The sequence below is a fragment of the Larus michahellis genome, chromosome 18 (genome assembly GCF_964199755.1).
Source record: "Larus michahellis chromosome 18, bLarMic1.1, whole genome shotgun sequence".
Taxonomy (NCBI): domain Eukaryota; kingdom Metazoa; phylum Chordata; class Aves; order Charadriiformes; family Laridae; genus Larus; species Larus michahellis.
The window spans coordinates 4,156,430-4,180,002 of record NC_133913.1 but is presented as its reverse complement, the minus strand read 5'-3'; the positions used below and the strand labels follow the sequence as shown (position 1 = coordinate 4,180,002).

Genomic DNA, 23,573 nt, shown 5'->3' with positions numbered 1-23,573 from the left:
AGAGAGATGTATTAAGAAGATAGATGGCAGCAAACCAAAACGTTTATAAGGAGTTATTTTTAGTTATTCCAAAGTTCTATGGATGTTTTCAGTTTTCCAAAAAATTCTCTACGCTCATTTACTGGAGGTGTTTGCAAGTTTTTGACCTGTTAAAGGAATTGTGGAAAATGCCAAATAAATGTTTTAAGATCCTTTCTTCTTCTGTTTCTTTAGGATCTAAGGAAGATAGCGTTTCTTTTTGTGAAGTAATGCCTAATAAAAATCTTCCTTGATCTGAACGTGTTTGGATTCGGCCTTCATACGGGCTCAGTTAAAATCAGTTCTATAACTCTGGTCTTTTGCTGTGTGTGCTTGGACACTCATTCGGAAATTTTTAGCTGGCTCTTTCTAACGATATAGCTTCTACAGAACGCAAATGCTAAGGCAGTCGGGTGGTTTAGAGTGGGAGCAGAAGTTTGCAGCACCCAGAGAGGGAGTTTGGCGAGGGTGGTGAGACACTGGCCCAGGTTGCCCAGAGAGGGGGTGGAGGCCCCATCCCTGGAGACATTCAAGGCCAGGCTGGATGAGGCTCTGAGCGACCTGATCCAGTTACAGATGTCCCTGCTCACTGCAGGGGGTTGGACTAGATGGCCTTTAGGGGTCCCTTCCAACCCAACACATTCTGTGATTCTATGATGTCCTCTGGCAGTGGCGTGGGGCAGCGTCTCGTCAGTGGTGCCCGAGCTGGATGGAGGAGGCTGCGGCAGAGTCGGGGAGCAAGGGGCACTTTGGCCAAGCATCCCCTTCCTGCCAGCTAGATCAGGAGTCGCTCCCACTGCAGTGGGGTTAGAGCGGCATTTGCATCTTCTCTTTGCTTGACTGATTGAAACAGCCACAGTCCTGTTGAGCGTTGTTTGCTGGTTACTTAGCTATTTAGTTATTTTTCCACAGAAGTGAAAAATTGAAAGCAGGGAGGTAATTGGCAACCCTGAGAAATAAAATAGGATCGCTTCATGAATTTATGGAATGTCTTACAGTTTTAAATATACAAAATTATTCGTATAAGACCATCTGAGAAATTTCTGTTAAGGTTCTGGAGAGCTATGTGAATTACAAGCGAAGCTGTCAATTACTTTTCAGCATCCTCTTGCAGTAGAATAAAAAAACCCTACTGAAGTGGTTGAATATTATTCTACGTTGCTTTAAACTTGCAAACTTAAAGTGGCCTCAATTTACTGTGATTTTTTTTTTGTTTGTTTATTTGATGACAAATGAGTTGTGTCTGTATTTTTCCTTTTATTTGCTGTTTCTCAGATGAGATTTCTAAAAGAGTAGATTGGTAAAGCAACAGAATAGATTGGTAACGCAATGTCATCAGCACAAATAAACACACATCCTGGTACTGAAATAGGTGCTCTGTCTTTTTCAGTAAGTAGCAAGATACATTTCTGCTGGCTCTTTGTGGATGAACTTGTAACAAGAATGTGATGACAGAGCAAGGGGCCAAGTACTGAACTCTTGATTTAGGGTTGAATCCCACAAACCCCTGTGTTTATGTAAGGAGTGGGTTGTAAAAAAAAAACAACCAACAAAACACTAAGGGGAGGTTGCAGGATTTTAGCAGGAAAGCTTGCTAGGTTGAAGGAAAATATTTGCGAGTAACGTATTATCTTTTAAATAGTGTACTGTATGGTGCGTGTCAAAGGAAAGTGTTACCTGCTTTTCTCCTCCTGTTTGAGACATGGTGAGAGGGAAGAGACAAGTGGCGGAAATGAGTATTGATGAATGGAGATTTAAAAACATGAGCATTAACTTTTTAATTGTGATGATAAAGGGTGGGGGCTGTCTGATGGCTTATGCAGTCATACTCTGGAAAAGTTGTGGATTTATTCCTGGGATGAGATTGTTATAGTTCTGTGCACGCAGCTAGACAGCATGGGATACAGTAGTGTGTTGAGAAGATGCTACTAAATTCTGTTGTGTTTTTTTTTCTTTAATGTCTTTCAGGACTTTCAGTGAATGGAGGAAGACGCTTTTTACTAGAGATTTAACTTGTCTAAAGATATCAAGGTAGGAGAATTTTTTTTCCACTGTCCCACATTTTCTTTGCGTTTAGTTGTTTAAATAGAATTGAAGTTGTCCTCTGTTGTTTCTTTGTTAATCTGCCATCACCTGGAAATGGAACATGGAGCATGGACACTGTTGTCCTGTATCAGTTTTACCAAGTTTTAACCTCATTGTTTCTGTATTTAGAGAAAAAGGTGTAATAGCTTTCACATATTACTGTTTGGTCATCCTCTGTCTTTTCCTACTGGAGGTGATCAACAGGAAAACTGATGTAATAAAAATATTTCTTTATGTAGTGTTCTAAGTTATTTGAGGGCATTCTAACTGCTAGTTAAAGTATTTATACTTTTTTTGTAAACAAAATGTATGAGTGACACAGCATTCTATACAAAAATACTTTGGTGTTTTCATTTTTCAAGTCATCTTTTGTAAAATACAAAATCTTCTGTGTTCTGAGAAAATCTCCAGTGCTTGCCAATGGATTGAACTTCACTTCCATAGTGAATATTCTTGAGACTTGAGCAGATTTGCAGAACAGGCTTACAGCAGCTCCTTAATTAGGGCTGGGTTTTAATATGTATTTTTCATCACTTAAAAATTATGAAAAGAATTCAAGTTTCCTTTAACCTCTTGAAGTAGTCGAGTGCTGCAACATTTCCTGCCACTTTATACATTGCCTAGTTTTTTGTTTTCATCTTGTGTCGTATCTTCAAAATTAACTAAAATTGATAGGAGCCTCAAATAGTACATGCAGTATGTAGCCGGTGTTTTTCCGAGTGATGGATTTTTGGCTGCTCCACGTCATAGCTAAAAGTTGAAATGCAAGCGGTTCCTGATGGAGAAACTCGCTGTGCTTCAGTCTTCTGCTGATTTGGGGCAGAATCAGGGTTGTTGGTCCTGACAGAATGAAGCTTATGGATTCCAGCTGTAGGAAGTGCCCTCAAATTTCTTCCAAGGCAGACAGTTGAACTAGGCTCAGCTTCTGCAGAATGGTGCCACGTTTTATTTCAAGCTTAAATACCTAGTTCAAATGGTTGTTGACGGAAGCAGCTACTAATAATATTTACAACCAAAGCAATGATTTTGACTGTTACAGGCAGCACAGAAGACACTAAAACTGCTGAAGACGGGTTGATGAAAGTGAAGCGATCGCATTCCTAACTTTTCCTCGGTTATCGTTTTTCTCAGGGGCAGTATAATTGACATTGTATGTGGAGAACGCAAGTGTCCCTTATGAATTCAGTCTGTATCATTAATCTAGAATTAGAAACCAGGTTATGCAAAATGATAAAGTCCTGTTCAAAATTAAGTTTCCTTAATTTCAAGGTCACCACATTTTCATGTTCAAGAGAGAACTGGTTCTGACTTTTGACTTTCTTCTAGTGAGTGACTGCACTCTCTCAGTAGTGTTCCTGATCCCATTTTAAACAGCTGTTTAGTTTTCTTTTGGAGTTAAATCACAACAAGTAAATAAAAAGTATCATTGGAGAAACTTTTTTCCCCGAAGAATAAATCGAGACCTTGACCAACAAGTTCAGGTTGCAAAGTAGTAGTAGTAGTTAGTATTCTGTGATCAGTGAGCTTATCTTACCAGAAGTGTTGTTGTTTGAGCATGGTAAGGTTATCTAGATGCAGAGTGACTCATAAGCTGTGTGTCAGTGGCATCTCTCTCTTACCAGTCGGGCTTTTATTCTTCATCCTTCTTACTAGCAGTATGACTGTGTTCTAGACAAAAAAAAAAAAAAGCAAATGTGTATCCTGTTAATGGAGGTGAGGGAACTCAAGCCTACAGAGAGTACATCAGTGCTGAATGATGGAGAGTTGCGCCTTTCTCCTGGTGTCCTCCTGCTGCCTTGCAGCTCTAGAAGCAAATAGCTGCTTTAGTCCAACACTGTTGCCAAGCTAATTAGCCCTCTGGAAGTGCCATTTTTCAAGCACCATACCAAAATGAGCTGTTCCTCAGAGTAAGTTTTATGGGTTTCCAGAGTAATACAGTACTTGTCTCATTCCTCTCAGGCTTTGACTGTATAAAAGCTCCCTCTGAAGACAAACAACGCAGACTTTAAGTGAACATAATCACCGCAGACTCATAAAGAAGTATATTTGGCCGCATTCACCTTAAGGCTGTTGTTGGGAACGCCACATACATGGGAATATTACCGTGCTATGGTCTCAGAATTACTTTTCAACTGCAGCATTAAAGGCTGTGTGCGTGAGTGCTGTTAGCTATTTTTATGTATCTCCATCAAGGACAGTTGGAGAAGCAAAGACAGTAAGGGGCATATCTAGCTGGTCACAGGAGGAAAGGAGAGAAAAGAAATACGGGGGCTCTTGAGTTACAGGGGTTAGTGGCCGGATCTGTAGGAAGGGTAGTCAAGAGATCTCAAAGTATTTTGAATGAGGAGGGGCCAGAGTGGATGGAGAGATAGACCTTCACGTCAGCCCCTCTCATCATAATGATTAGTGGTCAGGCTTTCACGAGGGAACATGAAATGATTCATTTTTGTTCATATTCAGTTTTTCTAAATCCTATTAGTTTGGAGAACTTTGTCTAATAAACTCTTAATTGCCTAAAAACCTGTAATTGGTGGGGTTTAGTCCTTTTAATTCCTTTTTCCAAATAATCCTTGAAGTTCTTGGCACTTTTGCTAGATTACAACAATGCTTTTTTCATTCCTAAAGTTCCTGGAAATACGTAATCTCTAAATTCTGCACCTGTGTTTTTAAATGTGCATGGACCGAGCTTATAAATATACATTTCCTTTGACTTCAGAGTTGTTATAATCAGTTATTCACACTCCTGTTGTGAGTCAGAGCTGTTCTGTGAGACGGAGAGTTTAATGCACTTGATCGTCATGAAGTTTGTGGAGCTTCTGACATCCGCTGACAATTACCAGTTAGGACGTGCGGCAGTCCTCGTCCTGCGAACGTCGGAGCTGCTTAAATGTACTCTTCAGGGCTGCTAGTCCTCGTCATTAGGTTGTCTCTCCAAACAGCCTCTTGAATTTCAGGGCAATTTAGAATAAGAGTGTAGGTTAAACTTTGAATAATTTATTTGAGGAGCATGGGAAGTTTCGGTCTAGCAGCTGTTGCAAACGAACGTGGAACAGATTTCTGTGTGCAATACAGGTTATACATGGAGTAAATGCTCGAAAGCCTGACTCGGTTTATGTTGTGTGTCTTCCTTTCATTTTTCAATTTCTTTCATCTTGTGATAATTAGCTTTCTAAATCTGTCACTTGTTTTTAAAGAAGTCCTTGTTACTTATTAATTTCTGAAGTTTGAGTGCTCTTTGAAAACAGTTTGCTAATTTGTGAAAGGTTAGCTTTTTGTTCACTAAATGTTAATGTAGTCTTTACATGTTGTTAATCCTGAAAAGTAATATTCAGAAAGGTACCTTTTTTGGTGTCTTAATATACTCTTCTTACTATACACACTTCTTAATTTCTAATGTAGTGAGTTCAGCTTCTCTCGTGAGAAGAGACAATCTGGTGCTCCCTGGAACTTTTAAAATAGAATATTTTACGAGTAACAAGCTTTTCTGTTATTTTGTATAACTGAGTATGTATTTTCTGTCAGAGGACTTTCTTCTTTTTCAGAAAAACACATAAGAAATTACCCTTTTAGTAAACCTTATTTCCATCATTCCTATTGGGAGTTCAGGGAAGATGCGCTAAAGAAATATGATGCCTCAGGATCTTCTGAGATAGCAGAAGCAGATGAATACGAGAATAAGCAGTGAGATACGGACTAACCGTTTTCCTGCTTGTCAATACAGACTATTGTTGTGGTATTTATCAGCAGCAGAAGTACAGGAGTTAAGGATTATCAAATTAGTTTGTTTTTAAAGCTTTGTCATGATCTTCTATGTGTGTTCCTTTGACTTGGTGCTGCCAAGTCCTGATTCCAATTTACAAAGTTTTCTTTTGTCTTTAATGATAAACTCCGATAGACACGAAGTATGAATGCCTGCCTGCCTTCTGCACGGAATGATCAAAAGTGGTTTGTCCCAGCGGGCTTTCCGCGTTGTGTTTGGGTGGGACTATCGCACTAAGCAATATTGTAATGCTCCCATCTACAGCTTGGCAAAGCATTGCCTGGAGGTGGGATGCCCTGAGATTTACGCTTCTTATGCTCTTCTGAATTTCAGAAGTGGTTTGTCACTGAGCCATGGAGCGATTTCTCATTGGCAAATGTGTTTTGACAGAAGTTTGCAAATAGTTTTTACTTATATCTATCTATCTTTAGATATAATGTTTTGATAATTTTTTACTAGAATAGTGTTCATAAACTTCTGCTGAATATTATGGCGGTTCTGGGAGTAAGGTCTGTCTTAATTTGCTACAGTAGGAGCTGCTGCCTGAGCCGGACAATGAGCTAAAGGGATTGTGTGGTCTGGTGTAGAGGTGGTCTTGTTTACAGGCTTTTACTTCACTTAGTTTTGAATTACAAATTAATATACCAAGAGGCAGCTGACAGAAATGTTGAACCACCTCCAATTTGGAAGTATGGACACTTTTTAAGCTGTCCTTTGCGCACACAAAGCTCCGTAGTGGCGGTGCCCTGACTGCTCGCTAGTCTGACACTTGGAACTGCTAAACCATGAACATCAGTGTCGTGCGCAGGCAGCCTATTGGGCTTTCTCCTAACGGATTTCAAGGAGGAAAATCGTGAACATATGTAAAGAAATCTGTTTCCTTTAAAATGTTTGGAAGACCAAAATGTTTGCAGTTTTTTTACTTTCTAGAAACACCTTTTGAAATGCCTGTCCTTTTACATAGGTATTTTCACTATGGAGGAAAGGAAGGAACTGAAAACTTAAGAACTGTGCATTGTACATATGACTTAGATTGCATGCCCTTAATACTTTTTTATTTAGAAACTTTTCATTATTGGAAAAAATAGATTAGAGTTCTACTCTGAAAAGTATATATTTAATAACTTCTAATGCTGACTTGCACAAAACTTGACAGCTGTGGCCAAGCAATGTTGGTACGTCTCACTGGACTTCAAACATTTTTTTGAAAAAGAGCTTAGTTTTTACTAATCAGCTTTATAGAAAAAATAATTTTATTTTTAGTAAGCTGATCATAGAAGAGGAAAATACTGGGATCTAGCTGTTTTTAGTGGTGGTATATGGGGCAAAAATAATTTGCTCTCATTTTGAAATTCCGTGTCTGACAGGCAATATCCTTCCCTATGACATCTTTAAAAAGAGGCAAAAATGACTTCTGTGGGCTGTAATAATGGGTAGCCACCTAAACCATGAAGTAGTTTTCACAGCCTGTCTACAAACTCTGTCTTAAAATTAAGAAAACAAAGAAATAGGCCTTAGTCATCCAGGAGGATTTAATGGGATATTGCGGACTTGTTCCAGCTCAGCACTTGGTGTAAAGTTGCAGCTTGCAGCATTCCCTTCTTGTTGCCTTTCTGTTTTTTTTCTCATTGTGTTTCTACTACTGCTTTCTCATGCTCCAGAAACTGTTTTTGTTTGTGGATTTCACTGAAATTTAGCTTTGTTAGAAGATAAAACAACATGTGGTGGAGTCTGTCTATACGTAAACCAGAAGGTCCTTGAGCTGCTTTTAAAAAAAAAAAAGGCTGCTTTTGTAAAGTGCCACTGATGCTATAAAACAGAGCTCATAGAGATAGTACCTTTTTATTTACCTGCTGATCCTGTTTGGAGACTTCTGCTTGCATAATATCTTCATTAGATTTGATAAAGTTAAAAATGACAAGCTAAATGACAAATAAAGTGTAGTAGTTCTTGGTGGCTGGATTTGATGACAGAAGTGTGCCATGGGTGGCAGTGGGAGTGTAGAGGATCCCCATCAGCATCCTGCATCTTTAGCTTCTGCTGACACAGCTGCTGGTGAGACTGGAGAGGAGAACTGGAGAATTAACCTGGGCTGTAAGATATATTGAGAGTTCGTTGGAGGTATGAAAAAATGCCCGATCCAGCTCCTCCTAATACTGTAATGCCATTTACTATTTAATCCTTCTAATTCCATGAGCTAATACGACCAACAGAATTTTTAATTTAGAGTCCTTATTCTTAAATATTATTTCTGGCTTAGTAGTAGCTAAACAGAGGAAGAGCTGTGACTGCATTTGCTCAAAGCCACGAAATAATGTGGTTGTGCATGCAAAAGAAAAACAGCAGTTGATTTCTGCTACTCTATATTGTGAAAACCTCAACTACTCAGGATATAAATTTAGTGAGTTCTTACACTTGGAGTACCACGGCATTGTCTGTAAGACACAATGAGAAACCATGTAATGAGTTGATGCTAAACCAGGTCTATTACTAAAAGGCCTTTCTTTCCATCTCCCTCCTGTGTAGGGTACAAAAGACCTGGCAGTCCTCTGAGGTTTCAAGGTGAGCTCCGAGAATATGGAATTGGTCCTTGAGGCATCTCACGGCTGGTAGCTTGAGGTCTTAATGCAAGACATGAATTCTTTCTCTACCCCATAGCTCTTCAGAGCATATTCACAGCCATCCCATGAATGCCCTAATGCAGAGACTTAATTCAATCCCAGTAGCAACACAGCAGTTTCTGTCAGGGATTGCCATGTGAAGGCTGGAGGTAAACATCATTAGCAAACTGTCATCTTCACCTTTGGCACTGTTTAGGCTCAGTCCAATTGGCTCCTTCAGCATAATTAGGTTTAATTAGGTTTTACCTCAGCGCTGATGGCACAGCTCCACTTGGTTCTATTCTCAGTGCAAGCTGACGTGGGGGTAGTTGCTAAACCTCCTTCTTAATTCGTAGGAACTTTGAAGTTTTGGGCTGTCCGCTGCTACTATCAGAGTTCGATTCTGAGGAAAATGCCATATAGACATTGATTGTCTTTCCAAACTTAGATGGGACTCAAAAGGGATACCTGGAGAGTAGCTTTTTTTAAAAACAAACAAGAAAAGAAAAAGAAAATACCCTACACTTTTCTGTAGCGGGATTTTAGCAGGATCTTTCTGCTCTACCCTAGTCTCACCAAATGCTGTAAGGTTGTTTATTTATCCTTTTCCTACCTAAATCTGAAATAGCAAGCTGAGCACTTTACAGTCCCTTTTTGCCCTTCCACCTGCATTGGCTAGCTAGTACGCTTGATGCCATGGGTAAGAGATGGAAAACAGGATGTTATTCCTGGCTGGTGATAGAGTGCGATGTTACTCTGTCAGCAGCAGTGGCGGTGATTCTGATTTACTTCTTCACGAAGAGAATCAAACCTGTCACTGAAGTCTGGGGGTTGGAAGTGGGATCATTGTTTAATTCACGGGAGTTGCAGGCTCAGAGTATGAGTTCCGTGGGAATGCCTTCAACACCGTACCTAGATGTGTGGCAGGATGGTCACCGCACTCGGCTGGTTAGGGCAGGCGAGTTAGGTTTGGGTAGAGGAGCTCTGTGCAGACTGCGTTATCTGCTATGGAAGGGATAAATTCGTAATCAGCCTCCTCTTTGCGCCATGCTCCACTCTTGCAGCTATGCTTCCAGACTTACCTCAGTTTGCTTGTTGAAACACTCCTGTAATCTTGCAAGCGTGATACATCAGTGAGAATCGTTATTAACCCTGATAACTTGGGAAACTTCTTCTCGTTATTTTTACATATTACTATCATAGAGCACAAAGAAACTACCTCTCCTTGTTTTGCCTGTCTTGGAAAGATGTTGCTAGGTGATAGTTATATTTTTCTGTTCATAAACTTTTTAGGAAAAAATTAACGTCACTGTGGCTGTGACACTTGGCTTAATACAAGAACCACTGGAGTCTGCTTTTTCTAAATAAATGAATCGATCAATCAAATATACACATTATGTTATCAGCATAGTGCTCAATGTTGTAGAGGAGGAAGAGGTAAGTTGCGTTCAGACTTGAGCAGTTCTCCTAATAGTAGCAGGGGGTGTTTACGGCTTCCTTGTTGTCGTCCTCAAAGCCTAAATAAATACATGTGGATTAGTAGGATGTTGGAGGGATTATAATATTATCACGTTCCAAAATAAATAATACTTTTGAGTTTGGTTGCCTCCTCTTTACATTTACTGCCTGCTGCTTATTTGCTCCTTCTGGTGTTGCAAAGGATGACGTATATGGAGTTTATTAGTAACAGATTGGAGGAGAGGAAGGGTATGTAAACCCAGAAGTTTTCTTTCTGTGCTACGAGCTGGAACACAGCAGCCATCTAAAGAAATTAAATAAACAGAATTCAAATTTAAGACAATCGTGTTTGTGCCCAGATGGAATTTTTTTTTTTGTAGTCATATAGCAGTAGGATGCTCCGAAGAGGGGCTGAAGCTTTGTTTCGGAGCCCCGGGAATGAGCCTCAATACTCGCTCATTGTGCTTTGAGGTCCTTATGCGAGGCCTCAGGAAGACGCCAGGTGATACTCATGCGATTCATAGATGAGAAGGAAATACCAGTACTGTATTTTCTGCTTAATATTCATGCATGCAGATGAACATGCCCCAAAATCTGTTTGTGGAATCTAATAAGTGAATGGGAACTTCTGAAAGCTGGGAAGGGCTGAAGTTAGTGTCATCCTTGCACGCTTACGGGTGTTTGCTAGGTGGGTGCTCTGACTTGCTGCCTTGGAATGTTAGTATCCCTCAGTCAGTGAGTCACATTAAAAGGACTTTTAGTGGCTTTAAAGACACATATAAAACTCTTTGAACTGGGTATCATTGTGTGAATTTACTTGAAAGTTTTAGATAAATGTGAAGAAACTCAAGATCGCATTTCCTGAGCATCCTCCAAGAAGAACGTAATATTGTTGGAGGAAGAAATTTCATTATATATTCTTGTAAGATGAATGGAATATTATGTGTGTAATAGAAGGAAGGTTGTGGGTTATTATATGTCCTGATCAAAGATGCTTTACTATTCTTTTGGTCTAGTTATGAGCTGCTTTTGTTGTTGCTGTTTTGATGGTTTACCTACTTTAATAAGAGGATGTTCCACCAGAACAAGCTGTCAGTGTGTCTGGTGAACCCAGCAGCTTGTTCTTTTATCTTCAGCAGCGCAGAGACAACTTTCTTTTTTTTCCCTGAGACATACAGAGCAAGAAAAATATATGGATAATGTTTCTGTTTGATTTTTTGCATCAGTTAAGTCTGTGTTTGAGTGGCTTTCCTCCTTGTGACAACTTATTCAACTCTCAGAAGAATTTGACAGACAACTAGCCCAGGAGCTAAAGACAACAGCTTTTGTAGTCTGGGGGTTGTTGTCAGCAAGGTTGACTCTTTCTGAGCAACGTGAAGGGAAGCAACTCTTTCTGATAAGTTTGGCTTTAATAGTAATGGGAAACGGAGCCAGAGTTTGCTAAATGCTGTGTCTTCCCCAGTTTAGCGTGATAATAATTTGGTAAGTAGTTTGACAAAATAGGTAGGTCGTGCTGGCAGTGCCGAAATTGTCTTGTCCTGGAAATAGCCTGCATGAATGAAAGCAAACGGGATGGCAGGTTTTATATGGATGTTAATTTCTATTGTTAGGAAATGTGTTGGCAAAATAGCTTTTTGGCATTCTAAGTGGTTATCTTGTTTTTAGCACCTCCTTACCTCTTCTCTGTCATGTTTTCCTGTTGACTGTATCGGAGTGTTGATTTGTTACCTCTGTTGTTGTTCTGCTTTACACAGTCTTTGGGATACACAGAGTGGAACAGGATCGCCATGTTTCGAAACAGTCTCAAGATGCTTCTTACAGGAGGGAAGTCAAACCGCAAAAACAGGTCCAGTGGTAAGTAGATGCCAGCTCCTCATGCATGTGTTTTATTTACAGTTTTTGAAAGTATTCCTTTTATGTGTGTTTTGGTCTTGCTGTGTTTTTCTTCTTTTTAATGAATAGATGTACTCAGTTGATCATCTTGTAGATTCAAAACATCATCGTAGGGTGTTTTAATATTGCACTGTGATTTAATATTTAAAAATATGTGTATATTTATTTAAAAATGTATGTAAACCACAATCTCTTTTTATTGGGGAGATAAGATGTAGGGAAAAACAAACAATAGTTATACTTAATCCTGTAGTAAACTAACATCAAGGTCCATGTTTCAATAAAGAAAACAATTTTTCTTTTTTCCCTTGAAAATCACTGTGATAACTTGTGGCAGTGAGATCTTATTCATTACAGACAATACTTGTGATAGCGGTAGCAGCTGTTTTTATTTTTTAAACAGAAGGGAGAGAAATGAAATTAAGGACAAATTGCCCAAATTTAGTCACCATTTCTGTTAGTCTCCTCTTTCCACCGTGCCAGGGAAGGAGTTTACAGTCAGCAGTGGCTGGTATGCCTTGGCCTGTTTGATCCATGAAGGAGGTTAGGGGAGATTGTAATTGTGAAGCAAAACATAACAAAAATATTGATATGCTTTAAAAACATTTTTATTTAACTTTTGTATTTATTTCCAAAAACGGAGTGCTGGCAGTGCAAGAGCTTTTAATTAGATCGTTCATTTTTCTTTTTAAAGCCATCTGGCAGCACATTTTGAATATTTTGGGATAAAGTGTTTATTTGTGCTTGTGTGTCTGTGTAAATAGTGCGTATGTATGTTCCATGGGAAACCCCAAATGAAGCCGCAGAGATACAATGGTGATAAATGCAATGGAAAAAACGGGCTGTTTGGTTTGGGTTGAAACAAGTTAATATGTATTTCTCACAGTGCTGGAATTTTCCCCCCCCGCTTCTAATATCTTACTACCCCAAGTTTTATCTGGGGAAGGGGAGTTGCGTTTTTCAGCAGTACGGCTTCCCTGTGTCCTGAAGCTGCCTTGTAGCAGCACGGACTTCGGTTTGGTCTGTAGACATCAGTAGTCTGTTAGTCTGGTTTCTGGTGAGAGTCCCAGCTTGGGGTGGTTGATCCTGAAGAGGTTTGTCATGAAAAGCTGAAGCAGTGCATCCTGGTGTTGGCTTCCTTGCGTTGGTTACTGTAATTAGTGTGTGTATCATACAGTGGGAAAAATGTCTGTTTTGCAAAGACGCCCTTAGTAATTCCAGCCTGAGGTCGTGGTTGTCACTCACTGCTTTTATGAAGGAGACTTTCTCTCCTCCTGAACTCCTTAGGCTTTTGTTGCAGGAGTGGTTAGTCTGAGGAAGGTGCCTGCATAAAAAGACACGTAGGTTTTGGGAAGACACACGAGCAGATGGCTCTGGCCTCTTGTGATTTTGTATCTCTGTGAAGTATCGCATTTACAGTGTAAAGCCCAGGAAAGTACAAATCCTCTGATGATACGCATAACCTTTGGGAAACTGTACATAGACAAATAATCTTAAATTGTGGCTCCTTTACAAAGCCGTATCTTTGTCAGATGTTCTGTTATCAGTCCCAAGTATTCCTTTTGGCTTATCTTCCAAAGCAATATTAAGGATCTTGTGTATGCAGAACTTTGCAAATACATGTTTCTTATTTTGTGAATGAAAAATGTCAGTTCTGAAGTAACAAGATTAAATACGGCTGTATTTCTGTCTTTGAGCAAAATGGAAAAAGAAATGTGTCGTCTTGAAAAACAGTATGACAGTATTTAATAGCTGATGTTTCCTCTAATGCCTAGTGACTATACCGTATGTTTAATCAAATTTATCGCAATTCTGCCTTTGAAATAAGTTGCTTTATTGCGAAATTCCGTTTGGAATTCTTCAGGGGAGGAGAGGGAATAAAAAAGGAGATTGTAAGGTGTGTTATATTAACAGTGCCTAAATGGAAAGCATCCCTCCACCGGAAAATAATTTTTTGGATAAGTGTTAGTCTATGAAACTATAACATGGCATTAGATGAGTTCATTGTTGCCTAGATGTTTTTTTTTTTTTTTAGTAAATATATTTAATTCTGTATTTCTTTGCAACACAGTAAGGAAAAAGATCAATAAATCACCTGCACAGCTGTTGCCTTCGCTGTTGGGATTTTGTGGAGGCAGAGGTGGGACTCATAAGGGATTCTGGATTTTTTTTTTTTCCAACCAAGTGCTTAAAAAAGATTAGGCATTTACTTTTTAAAAATTGTATTTCTCATAAACATAATGATTTAAATTGCAAAATGGGTGTTGGAAATAAAGCGTCCCATGTGGTTTTGGTGCTCTGATTTGCCTGGTGGCCTCAGAAGGCACATCCTCGCGGGGGCGGTGGGATGTGGAGGGCAGAGCCGGGAGCGGGAGCTGCCCCAGCGGCAGAGGCCGATGTCTGTGGAACAACCTGTGTTCACAGGGAAACGCTGACGCCGAGCTACACCTGTCTCTGGGAATTGGGAACAAACTCAAAATCATAAGTTCTATGTTGTGAAAATCATGTAGTAGAGGTTTCAGGTCTGCTGTTGATTCATGTCCCGTGTAGTGATTTGAAATTGCCTAGGTGGGTGACAGCCCACTGGGGCCTCCGGTGGGTGTGGGTCTGGGTGAAATCGCAGTGTGGGTATCACGGCTTCCTACACTCCGGGCACTGCGCCTCCCAGGGCGGGAGCAAACCTTTGAAGCAGGGTTAAAGGTATTGTGGTTTTTTCTTGGGGAATCCAAGTGAGCGCACTGGCCTTTGAAATTACTGCTCTTTGCAGTTTCTTTCATTTGCAGTAACATAGTTAGCAAACAGGGTCAGGGAAGTCAAGCTAACAATCCCTAGATGTTGTGATGTGGTTTTGATAATTCTTCATGATTAAAAGAACACTGGTAGTGGTAAGAGTAAAATGCCTTCTTATTATTCCTCCTTCAGAAACTGCTGAGCCACTTCTCTGAAGAGCTGTGGTTAAAATTTATTTTGACTCAGCTGGGGTGGTTTTTTTTTTTCTTTGGTACTCTTTATGGTATTGTGGTTCAGTAACACAAAATATTTATAAAAGAAGAATACCAATTACGTGCATATGAATGTACAGTTACATGCAGTAATGCCAATTAAAATAAATGAATTTCTACTGCAGCATCGGATTGTGTAATCTCCTGTGGTTAATTTTGTGTGTGGGTACTTTCAAAACTCTACTGGTAGGATTTCATAGTAGCGTACTGTATATACACAGTACAACCCTGTGCATGTGTATTTGTGCACATATTTAATCCCTTGCCTTAACAAAAATTCTCTGGTGACTCAAGGGTACTCAAGATATTTTATAGCAATGCCTTAAGGACACATTATGACTGCAATAGTATTTCGATTAGGCTGTATTTTATTCTGTCATAAATGGATATTCCACGAGGCTACCAGACAACAGTGTCTGTGAAGCTGAAATGTGATCTGAATATAAAATATTACCTTTATTTTTCTATTCTAAATTAATTTACAGAGATATGCAGACATTGCATATCTTAAGTTTGTATCCAGGACTACATTTACTTAGGATATGTTTGTTTTAAAGCGTTAAGAGGACTGTGCTTTGCTCCATCCTTTTATTCCTTCTGGGTGAAGATGCAGCATGATGACTGTGGCCAGAAGCCCCCTGGCTAGGGCCAGCAGTGTCATTGAAACCTGCAGGTAGCCACTCCTGCCTGCTCCAGCTTGTCAGCAAGCTTTTTCAGACTTTTTTCCCCTAACTGAGCCCTTCCAGGGTAATTCTGTTCTGCCCTCGGAATCCAGAGACTATAAAGTGCTCTATTGTTTCTATCTGTTTTATCACGGACCTGTCTCATATTTATCTGCAGTTTGCTTGCTTATACAAAACATTCATTGATTTGGGTATGTATTTAATTAGTTTACATCGGATCAGTCAACTAGTATATTCATTCCAGTGTCGTGTTAGTGAAATAAGCCTGTGTAATGGATCCTATCTTTCCACCTATTATGATTATCCTTATTTCTTTTCTAAGCAGATGGACTATTTCCTTCTTGCGTTGTCGCATTAAATTAATACTACTGTAAGAGTTCAGATTCCCTTTAGAACCTAATAAAATTCAGCTGTAAAATTGCACAGTTTATATTTCTCTTCACTCTGAGGTGCGAGTCCAGGAATTTTTGCCTTTTATTTCTGGCGAAGGCTGAGGTAGATTCCTAAAGTACTCTTGTCTTTTTTTCCATGTTAAATTTATCTGAGGCGTGTAATCCTTTATAAACTAGCCCAAAGGGTCTGCTTTTTTCTTCTGAGTTAGTTAGGAATTGTATCTTTCTTGTTCTTAACTGATACAAGACACACAATTTTTATCTCAAGCTTACCAGCTAGGAGCTTGCCTGTCGTTATTAATATTTTTAGTGTAAGGTTTTTAAAACCTGTTCTTTCCTGGTTCATAGAAGAGCCAATTACTTCTAACTTCCAATATATTTATAAGGCCTTTTGGAACCTGCCAGTTAATATTTTAATTCCAGGACTAAAAGAGCCCCTGTCAAATGCTCTTCTCTTTTGGTTCTTGCCTTTCTAAGGTCAAAGGCATTTCTGTGGAGGTTTCATCACTGCTTTGCCAGAACTCCATGCAGTTTCTTCCCTGTCTCATCTCCTTTTGGAAGTTTAACCATAATTTTTACCCTGAAAGAGTTTTCGATGGTCACAGTTGCTTTTTGGATTTCATTTCTGAAAGAAATTGCTGAGTGATGAGATCCAGCTGGTGGGTCCTGTAGATGTGGGGATAACTTAATTTAAGGAGGTATTAGAAATGAGATATTAAAAGACCCCTCACAGAATGTATTGTGGTACTGAGTACTGAATGCATCCACATGTTCAAGGTATTCCATCCAAATAATGATTCAGATCACTTTCTTCCAGAAAAGTTTGCTAGTTTTTCATAAATCCATTTTTAAACAAGTCTCAAGTATGTTGACAAATCCATAGCTCCTCTGACCACAGTGAAGTCTCGTCCTTAAGTTTATTAAGAATGAACTGACCCTTCCTGAAAGTTTGTTTTTCATTTATGTAATTCAGTGTATTTCTTCTTAAGAAGGAAATTTATCAGGAAGATAAGTGTGTACACATGCACGCATTTCTCTTCTTAGCAAGGCATATTTATTTGGTCAGAATGTTTCATGTTCATTTACCAAGCTCGTTTCCTAGACATATAAAAGGTGTTGGACAATAAAGCTTCTGCTTTGCTGCGCAGCTATCTTAGAGAGAATTTTAGCAGCTACTGCCCTTATTATTCTAACATGTATTTCTTTACATCTGATCAACAAATACTTGGTTTTTTTTTTTGTAACACCACAGATGTTAGCCTAACTTGCTTTATAGCTCATAAATAATTCTTACTTGGCAGGTCTGTTCAGTCCTCTACTGCGCTTATAATTTTTTCATTAACTGACTCGACCGTTCCTCTGGAGTTTATCAACCCGTATTGTTCTGTGCTTCTGTGTGTGAGCGTATGGGGGGATAATCCAGCTCTGTCAACCTAAGCCTTGCCAATATTTTCACAAGTTTGAACATCCCCAGCTGTAACAACAAGCGTGTTGACCAAGGCTGCCTCCGTCCTGTGATGAGTAACCAGCAATGGATGTCCTCACCCCACCTCTCGCGTTCCCAAAGCCCTAAAAGTGACTTTATTACCTGAAGCACCATTCAGGGAGTTTTGTTTTCACATCCTCTTTGCGGCTTTTTCTACCCTCTTGAGATTTAATTGATTGTTTTAATCTTTTTTGCTTGCATCAAATACAGACGTATATGCTAGTTTTTCTCTGGAAAGGAGTTTTTAATCCTTTCTCAGCGTTTCCTGATTGTCCTCTCATGGTGCTATATGGCGTTCTTAAATGACTTGCATATGCAAAATTTCTCAGAGCCATATTTTTTAGCCTTCCTCCTTGCCCCGACCCTCCCCTTCTAATTTCCCATATTGCAGTACACTTATAAAACTCATTTTGTTTCTTTGCACCTGTTTTCAAACCAATGTGCCTTTCTTCCATTTTCCTCAATGTTTCAGCCCACCAGATCATGCATTAGTTCTGGAATCTGGAATAGTTCAGCTTCCCATGCTTCCTTTGAGGAAAGTAGTTTTGAATACTCATAATCTTATAGTTCTCCTTCTCAGTATTCCCAATTTTTTGACTTTATTTTTTGTGAGGGAATTGGAAGAATGCTGTGTTTCTTAATGTCTGATTTCCCCCCCCCCGCCCTTTTTTTTTTTTTTAATGATAGAGCAGCATCTCTGTCTTTAAAATGCTGTATTTTGGGCTCTTTACTACGAGGCTTAAATTTTGGAGACTTCTAAGTCCTTTTTCCTCACTTACATTGTACTGTTCTCTGCAATATGTAACACTGTTTGAAAGGCAGGCCCTCTGTATCATGTATATTTACTGTTTTTTGATACAGACGCGGTTCTTATTTAGTTCCATTTCATTAAAGTAGCCTGTATCAGAGCTTGAAATGTTGTGGTTTTTTTTTTTCCTCCCCCAAAACAAAATGAATGAAAGAATCTTCAGGCTGTCCCATTTATTCAAAAAGGTTAAATAATAAAATTAGGTACATGGGTTTGGGGAGGTGAGAGATTTCTTCTGTGCTGATTGCTGTATTTATTTCAAATAGCTGAAGAAGAGAGGAAGGCATGCCCTGAGTATTGGAGAGGATTGTCTCCTTTATGCCTGACAGGGAGCTTTTTCTTCTGCTGTTTCCCCATCTTGTATTTCTCTCAGTGCATCCACAGGCACTCCTTCTCCCTCGGTCATCCACATTTTATTTTTTCAGATGTGTTCCTACTTGCTGGTTTTTATCCAAGATTTATCTCTAGGTCACTGAGCCCATTCTCAAGTTCTTCTATCTCAGCTTTAATCCTTCTCAAACCTTTCCTTTCATTAGCGATTCTACAGATCTGATTGCTGAGATTAATTCATTGAGGTCCCTTCTAATAGCGGGGGCTGGTTTGTCCTCCTGCTTCTATTACGGCAGCCATCTCCCCCTCTGCTGTCCTCATACGTTGTTCTGAGCTCTTCAACCTCCAGAGAGTTTCTTCTGGGGAAAAGAAAAAGGCTTTTTAAACTGGTCCTTTATGTGAGCATCCATTCTGCAAATAAGGAAATTGATTTTTTTGAAATTACAGAGGTCAGGGAGTGGGAATGTTTGCAGGTTGTGCCGTTTCCCCGCCGCCCCTAGAGCTCTGACCTTGGGCCATGGTCGGCTCCACCAACACCACGCCATCGACCACCTTTTCTCACTCCCACCTTGCCCGAAAGCTGTCACTGTGTGTGCTCGGTTTGGAGCTCTCAGAAACTAGAGTAACAACGATTGGCCTTTGTGGATTATATGTAATGCTTTCCATTGAGAGTCGTACTGGCAGAAAGCAGTATTTGATCTCCAGTGGTCCCTCCCAACCCCTGCCATTCTGTGATTCTGTGACCAGAGCTCATGGACTTCACTGGTCTCTCTGAGCCTTGGTTTCATGCAGGAATGAGTGAGACGAGGAAGCAAGAGGTGCTGGTGATGGATGTCAGGGACCGAGAGTATTACTGTGGAAGCTGCTCTTGGTTCTTACTGGAGAAGGAAGGTAGGAGGCTTGGAAGAAAAGAGGGAAACAGGGCGTTGGAAGTATCTTTCTTCCTCATATTCCATGGTGTTTGTTTCTACTGCATTTGCCAGCAGCTTTAGTGGAGCTGCATAGTGAATGTTGTAATAAGTTTTTTGAAATAAATTTTAAATTTCCTTTTTTATCAAAAAAATATTTTTAATAAAGAGAACTGTTCGGTTGTGCAATCTAGCTGCTTTGATCCCTGTTGACTAACCGCTGAATGCTGCTTCAAGAGCACAGCTGGCTTTTTACTGTACTGATAACTGCTAATAAACCTTTAAAGAGCTTTGAACAGCCTCTTCGTGCAAAGAATATCAGTGTAGATAGTGTAGCATGAAAGCTGTAGTAAGGTGGTTGTGAATTGGAGCTCCCCAGTCATTCTCCAGATGCTTTCCACCAGACCTCACTTCTGGCGTCTCTGTATCTTCACAGGAGAGTGTAGGAAGCTGGAAGGTACGTGCCAAGAAGCATGAGGAGGTCCCTGGGGACTGGAAGGGGCAGGCGTTCTACCCGTCTAAGGGAAATGAAGGGCTCTGGGGAAACACAGGCCCAACAGCCTCAGCTTGGTCATGGCAAAAATTATGAAGACTTTTTCAAAGCCGTTTCCAGGGAAAAGCCGACACAAAGATTTTATCAAGTTACAAATTGTGCTTGAGCAGCCTCATTGCTTTTCATGATGAATTGACTGGCTCTGCAGATGGGAATGGGGCGGCAGACGCAGCTTGCCTTGACTTTAGCGAGGCTTTCAATGCGGTCTAAAGACGCTTGTGGCCGGCGGGAGGGGATGTGGGCTAGGTAGATGGACTGCAGCCTGCGAGGAAAGCTGGCTGGGCTGTCAGGCTTGAAGGAGAGTGATCAGAAGTTCGAAGTAATAACTGGTGGCCAGTTACGAGGAGCATTCCTCAGGGGTTGATACTGGTGTCTGTAGTATATAGTGTCTTTCACAACAGCCTGGACGAGGGATGGAGAGCGTCCTCCCCAAGTCTGTGGGCAGCGCGGTCTTGGAGGCAGCAGCTGATACATTGGAGGGCAGGGGCTGCCAGGCTGAAGGACCTCAGTGAACCATAGGAACCTTATGGAGTTCAACAAGGAGAAATGCAAAGTCGTGCCTGCGGGACAGTCTACCCCGAGAACAGGTAATGCTATGGTGTCTTGGCTGTGTGCTTGCAAAGAGGTGTGGTATCAGGGTTCCAGACCTCCTGACAGTTTTTCAGGTATTTAGTTGTTACGTGCACAGAAATAGAAGCATATTGGTAGGTGAAGAAAGAGACGAAAGAGAGAAAGCAATGGCTGAATGTACGAAGGAGCAAAAAATGGTCAGTGCTCTCAAGTACTGACTTTTTAAATGATTGAAGTTGAGTCCCAAAAACTGGTAGAAATATTGTCTGTAATCTGTGTGCTTTAGACAGACATTTGTAAAATGGGGATAATACCTCATCCCATCCCCTTGCAAACGAGCAGTCCTTTTTTGTGCAACACATCCATATTTTGATGACAAGTACTGAAGAAAAGCTCGCAGCGGTTACCGATTTTGTCAAAATCATTTTACTGTGTACTCTGTGAGTCGATGTGTCGAGCTTCAAAATGCAATACTGCAGAGGTGCTGAGCAAGTCGGAAGCATTAATTCTGTTACTAAATCTAGCAGAATTTTTTGGGCTAAGAAATAGATCAGTATACTCTTACAGTCAGACTGTAGCGACACAAGTGTGTAAGGGGAACAGAATAAAATATGGATGTTCTGTGCAATTTTGGACACGTCTGGGATTTCGTGGTGTTATTCACCTACGAGTGGGTGTGTAAGAGCCACCAGTAGCTGCCTTACTCTGGCTGAACCAGTAGAGGGAGCAGAAGTTTTCTGACAAATCATAAATCAAAAGCTGTGCTGAAACGCACCGTGCTGATATGCAGAGGAGATAAAGTTACAGTTTTCCACGTCAAATGACCTTGCCTTCTCTTATGCCTCAAAGAAAAGAGTTTTCTCATATGCAATTCAAAAAGAATAGCTTCAAAAAGCAATAACATAATCAATTTGAGTGATCTGTTAAGCCACACTGTTGGGAAAGTGGAATGTCCTTTCCAGATGTCTGAGGAAACCTTAATAACTACCACATCTATAATAGTTTTTAAAATACAAACAAGTCAATTAAGAACAAAGGCTTATATCTGCAAATTCAGCTATTTCATCTGTAAAATCAGTAATGTCTAATGACTGATCTCTGGCTTTCTGTAGTGGAACGAGCCTAGCCCCAGTTCTTGAGTAAGAACAGACTTGGATTCCGTAACTTACAGGATGATTTAAACGGAATGACTAATTTCAGTTTTTATACAAGCAAACTAAAAGTAATGTTTCTCACAATTCTGGAAACTTCCTAAGTGTTGAATGTTTATAAATAAATAGCTCCAGAAATATTCAATACTTGCATGTTGATGTTGCCGTTTTACCTCAGTATGCTGAAAATGTAATGTCTGTTTTCTTGTAATCAGAACTTGCTGTGGCACAAAACCAAGCAAACATCTTAATGTGCAGGAAAGATAATTAAAATGGAGAAAAGTTCAAGCTAAATATCAGGCTTTGTATTTTTGTTCTTATTGAATGCTGAAACTGTAATTTCTGTTTGCAGTGAAATTCTGCCTGCAAGGATTTCAAATTAATCGATGTCAGTCATGGAAAGCCGTAGGTAATTTCCTTTACTAATTAGCTGGTGAATTTTCTCATCACACGGCTTGGCACAATTTCAGTAAGATTTTCCAAGCAATAAATGACATCGATGGATGAATAGGGCAGGTCTCTTTCTCGCTGTATAATGTGTGAGGGTGCGACTCATGGGGTGGGTGAGCTGAGTTCATCTCTTAGGAATGAATTCATCTCTCTGGAAAACGTTCTTTCAAGGTGGCTTTTCGTGACTTTTAGTACTAAATTTAGCTTTTTTTGGAGTCTACATATCAAGAGATTTGTGAAAGGCTTATAGTTCAGTGTCATTTCTCTGATTAACTTGTAGGAATAGGTTCAATGAGACCACAAGAGGATAATCTTTTGGCAACAATATGTAATTTTTTACACAGTATAGGTAATATGAAGAATATAAAGTAGAAACTTTGAGCGGCAGAACTCGTGGCAGAGGTGCTACAATGCCAAAGTTGTGGGTTTTATATTTGGGGAGGGGGAAGGAAGGTTCTTCTCCATGTCCTTTGAATATTATAAAGTAGTGTGGAAGGAAGAACTATTAATTGCTGTGTGGGATAGAGGGAGTCTGTTCCCAGCTCTACTGTGAATTCTCAGGATGCAAAATCAGCCTCTCGGCTCATAATTTCATTTTGTCTTCAAGCTTCTAAATGTGATGATAAAAGTCAAAGTGAGACTGGAACTGAATGGCAGAAGGTTTTATTAGGTTGTTACTTTATTAAATTTCATTTTCAATATGTTTGATTTTTCAACTATCCAGTTACAAAGTAAGCAGCAAAGAATATGGGAAAAGAGGGATGAGGTGTGATGACAGGCAGGAGAGTTGTGGGTATTGCTCTGAAAGAAGCTTTAGAATGCGTCTGCGTGTCAGAGTCGGCTTTGAGAGGAGGTGCATATACTCTGGCTATAAGACAAGCTGAACTTATGTCCCAGGGTGGTTCTGGCTTGGCAGGGTCCGAAATGCCAACCTGGAAGTGCTGCTGCTGTGGCAGGAATTGAAACAGCTTTAGCAAAGGTACATCAGATCATCATGAGGAAGTTTCAGGGACTTCACAGTACTGCTGATTTTTTTTTTCCTTTAGGTTTTTTTAAATTGAAGTTTAATTTTGGTATTTATTCACAGTTAAGAAACAATCTGCAGTTTCGTGACCTTTCTCAACAAGGAGGGGCGGAGACTGTGCACCGGTTCTGTGCTCCATGTGCAAAACGTGGACAGACAGGCTGAGAGAGCTGGGGGGGTTCAGCCTGGGGAAGAGAAGGCTCCGGGGAGACCTTGGAGCCCCTTCCAGTCCCTCAAGGGGCTCCAGGAAAGCTGGGGAGGGACTCTGGCGCAGGGAGGGGAGCCATGGGACGAGGGGGAAGGGTTTTAAACCGAGAGAGGAGACATTTAGATGAGACATTAGGAAGGAATTCTTTGCTGTGGGGGTGGTGAGCCCCTGGCCCAGGTTGCCCAGAGAAGCTG

At 40.2% G+C, this 23,573-nt stretch overlaps 1 protein-coding gene across 10 annotated transcripts in view; it reads left to right on the top strand.

The window, feature by feature from the left end:
- Positions 1-23,573, top strand: part of TANC2 (tetratricopeptide repeat, ankyrin repeat and coiled-coil containing 2) — a 256,859-nt gene that overhangs the window by 28,849 nt on the left and 204,437 nt on the right. For all 10 annotated transcript variants that reach the window (XM_074562510.1, XM_074562507.1, XM_074562509.1 and 7 more), the window contains exons 2-3: positions 1,987-2,049; positions 11,676-11,775. In XM_074562510.1, coding sequence (XP_074418611.1) covers positions 11,709-11,775 — 67 coding nt within the window. In that variant the 5' untranslated portion in view covers positions 1,987-2,049; positions 11,676-11,708. The remainder of the gene's footprint in view (positions 1-1,986; positions 2,050-11,675; positions 11,776-23,573) is intronic.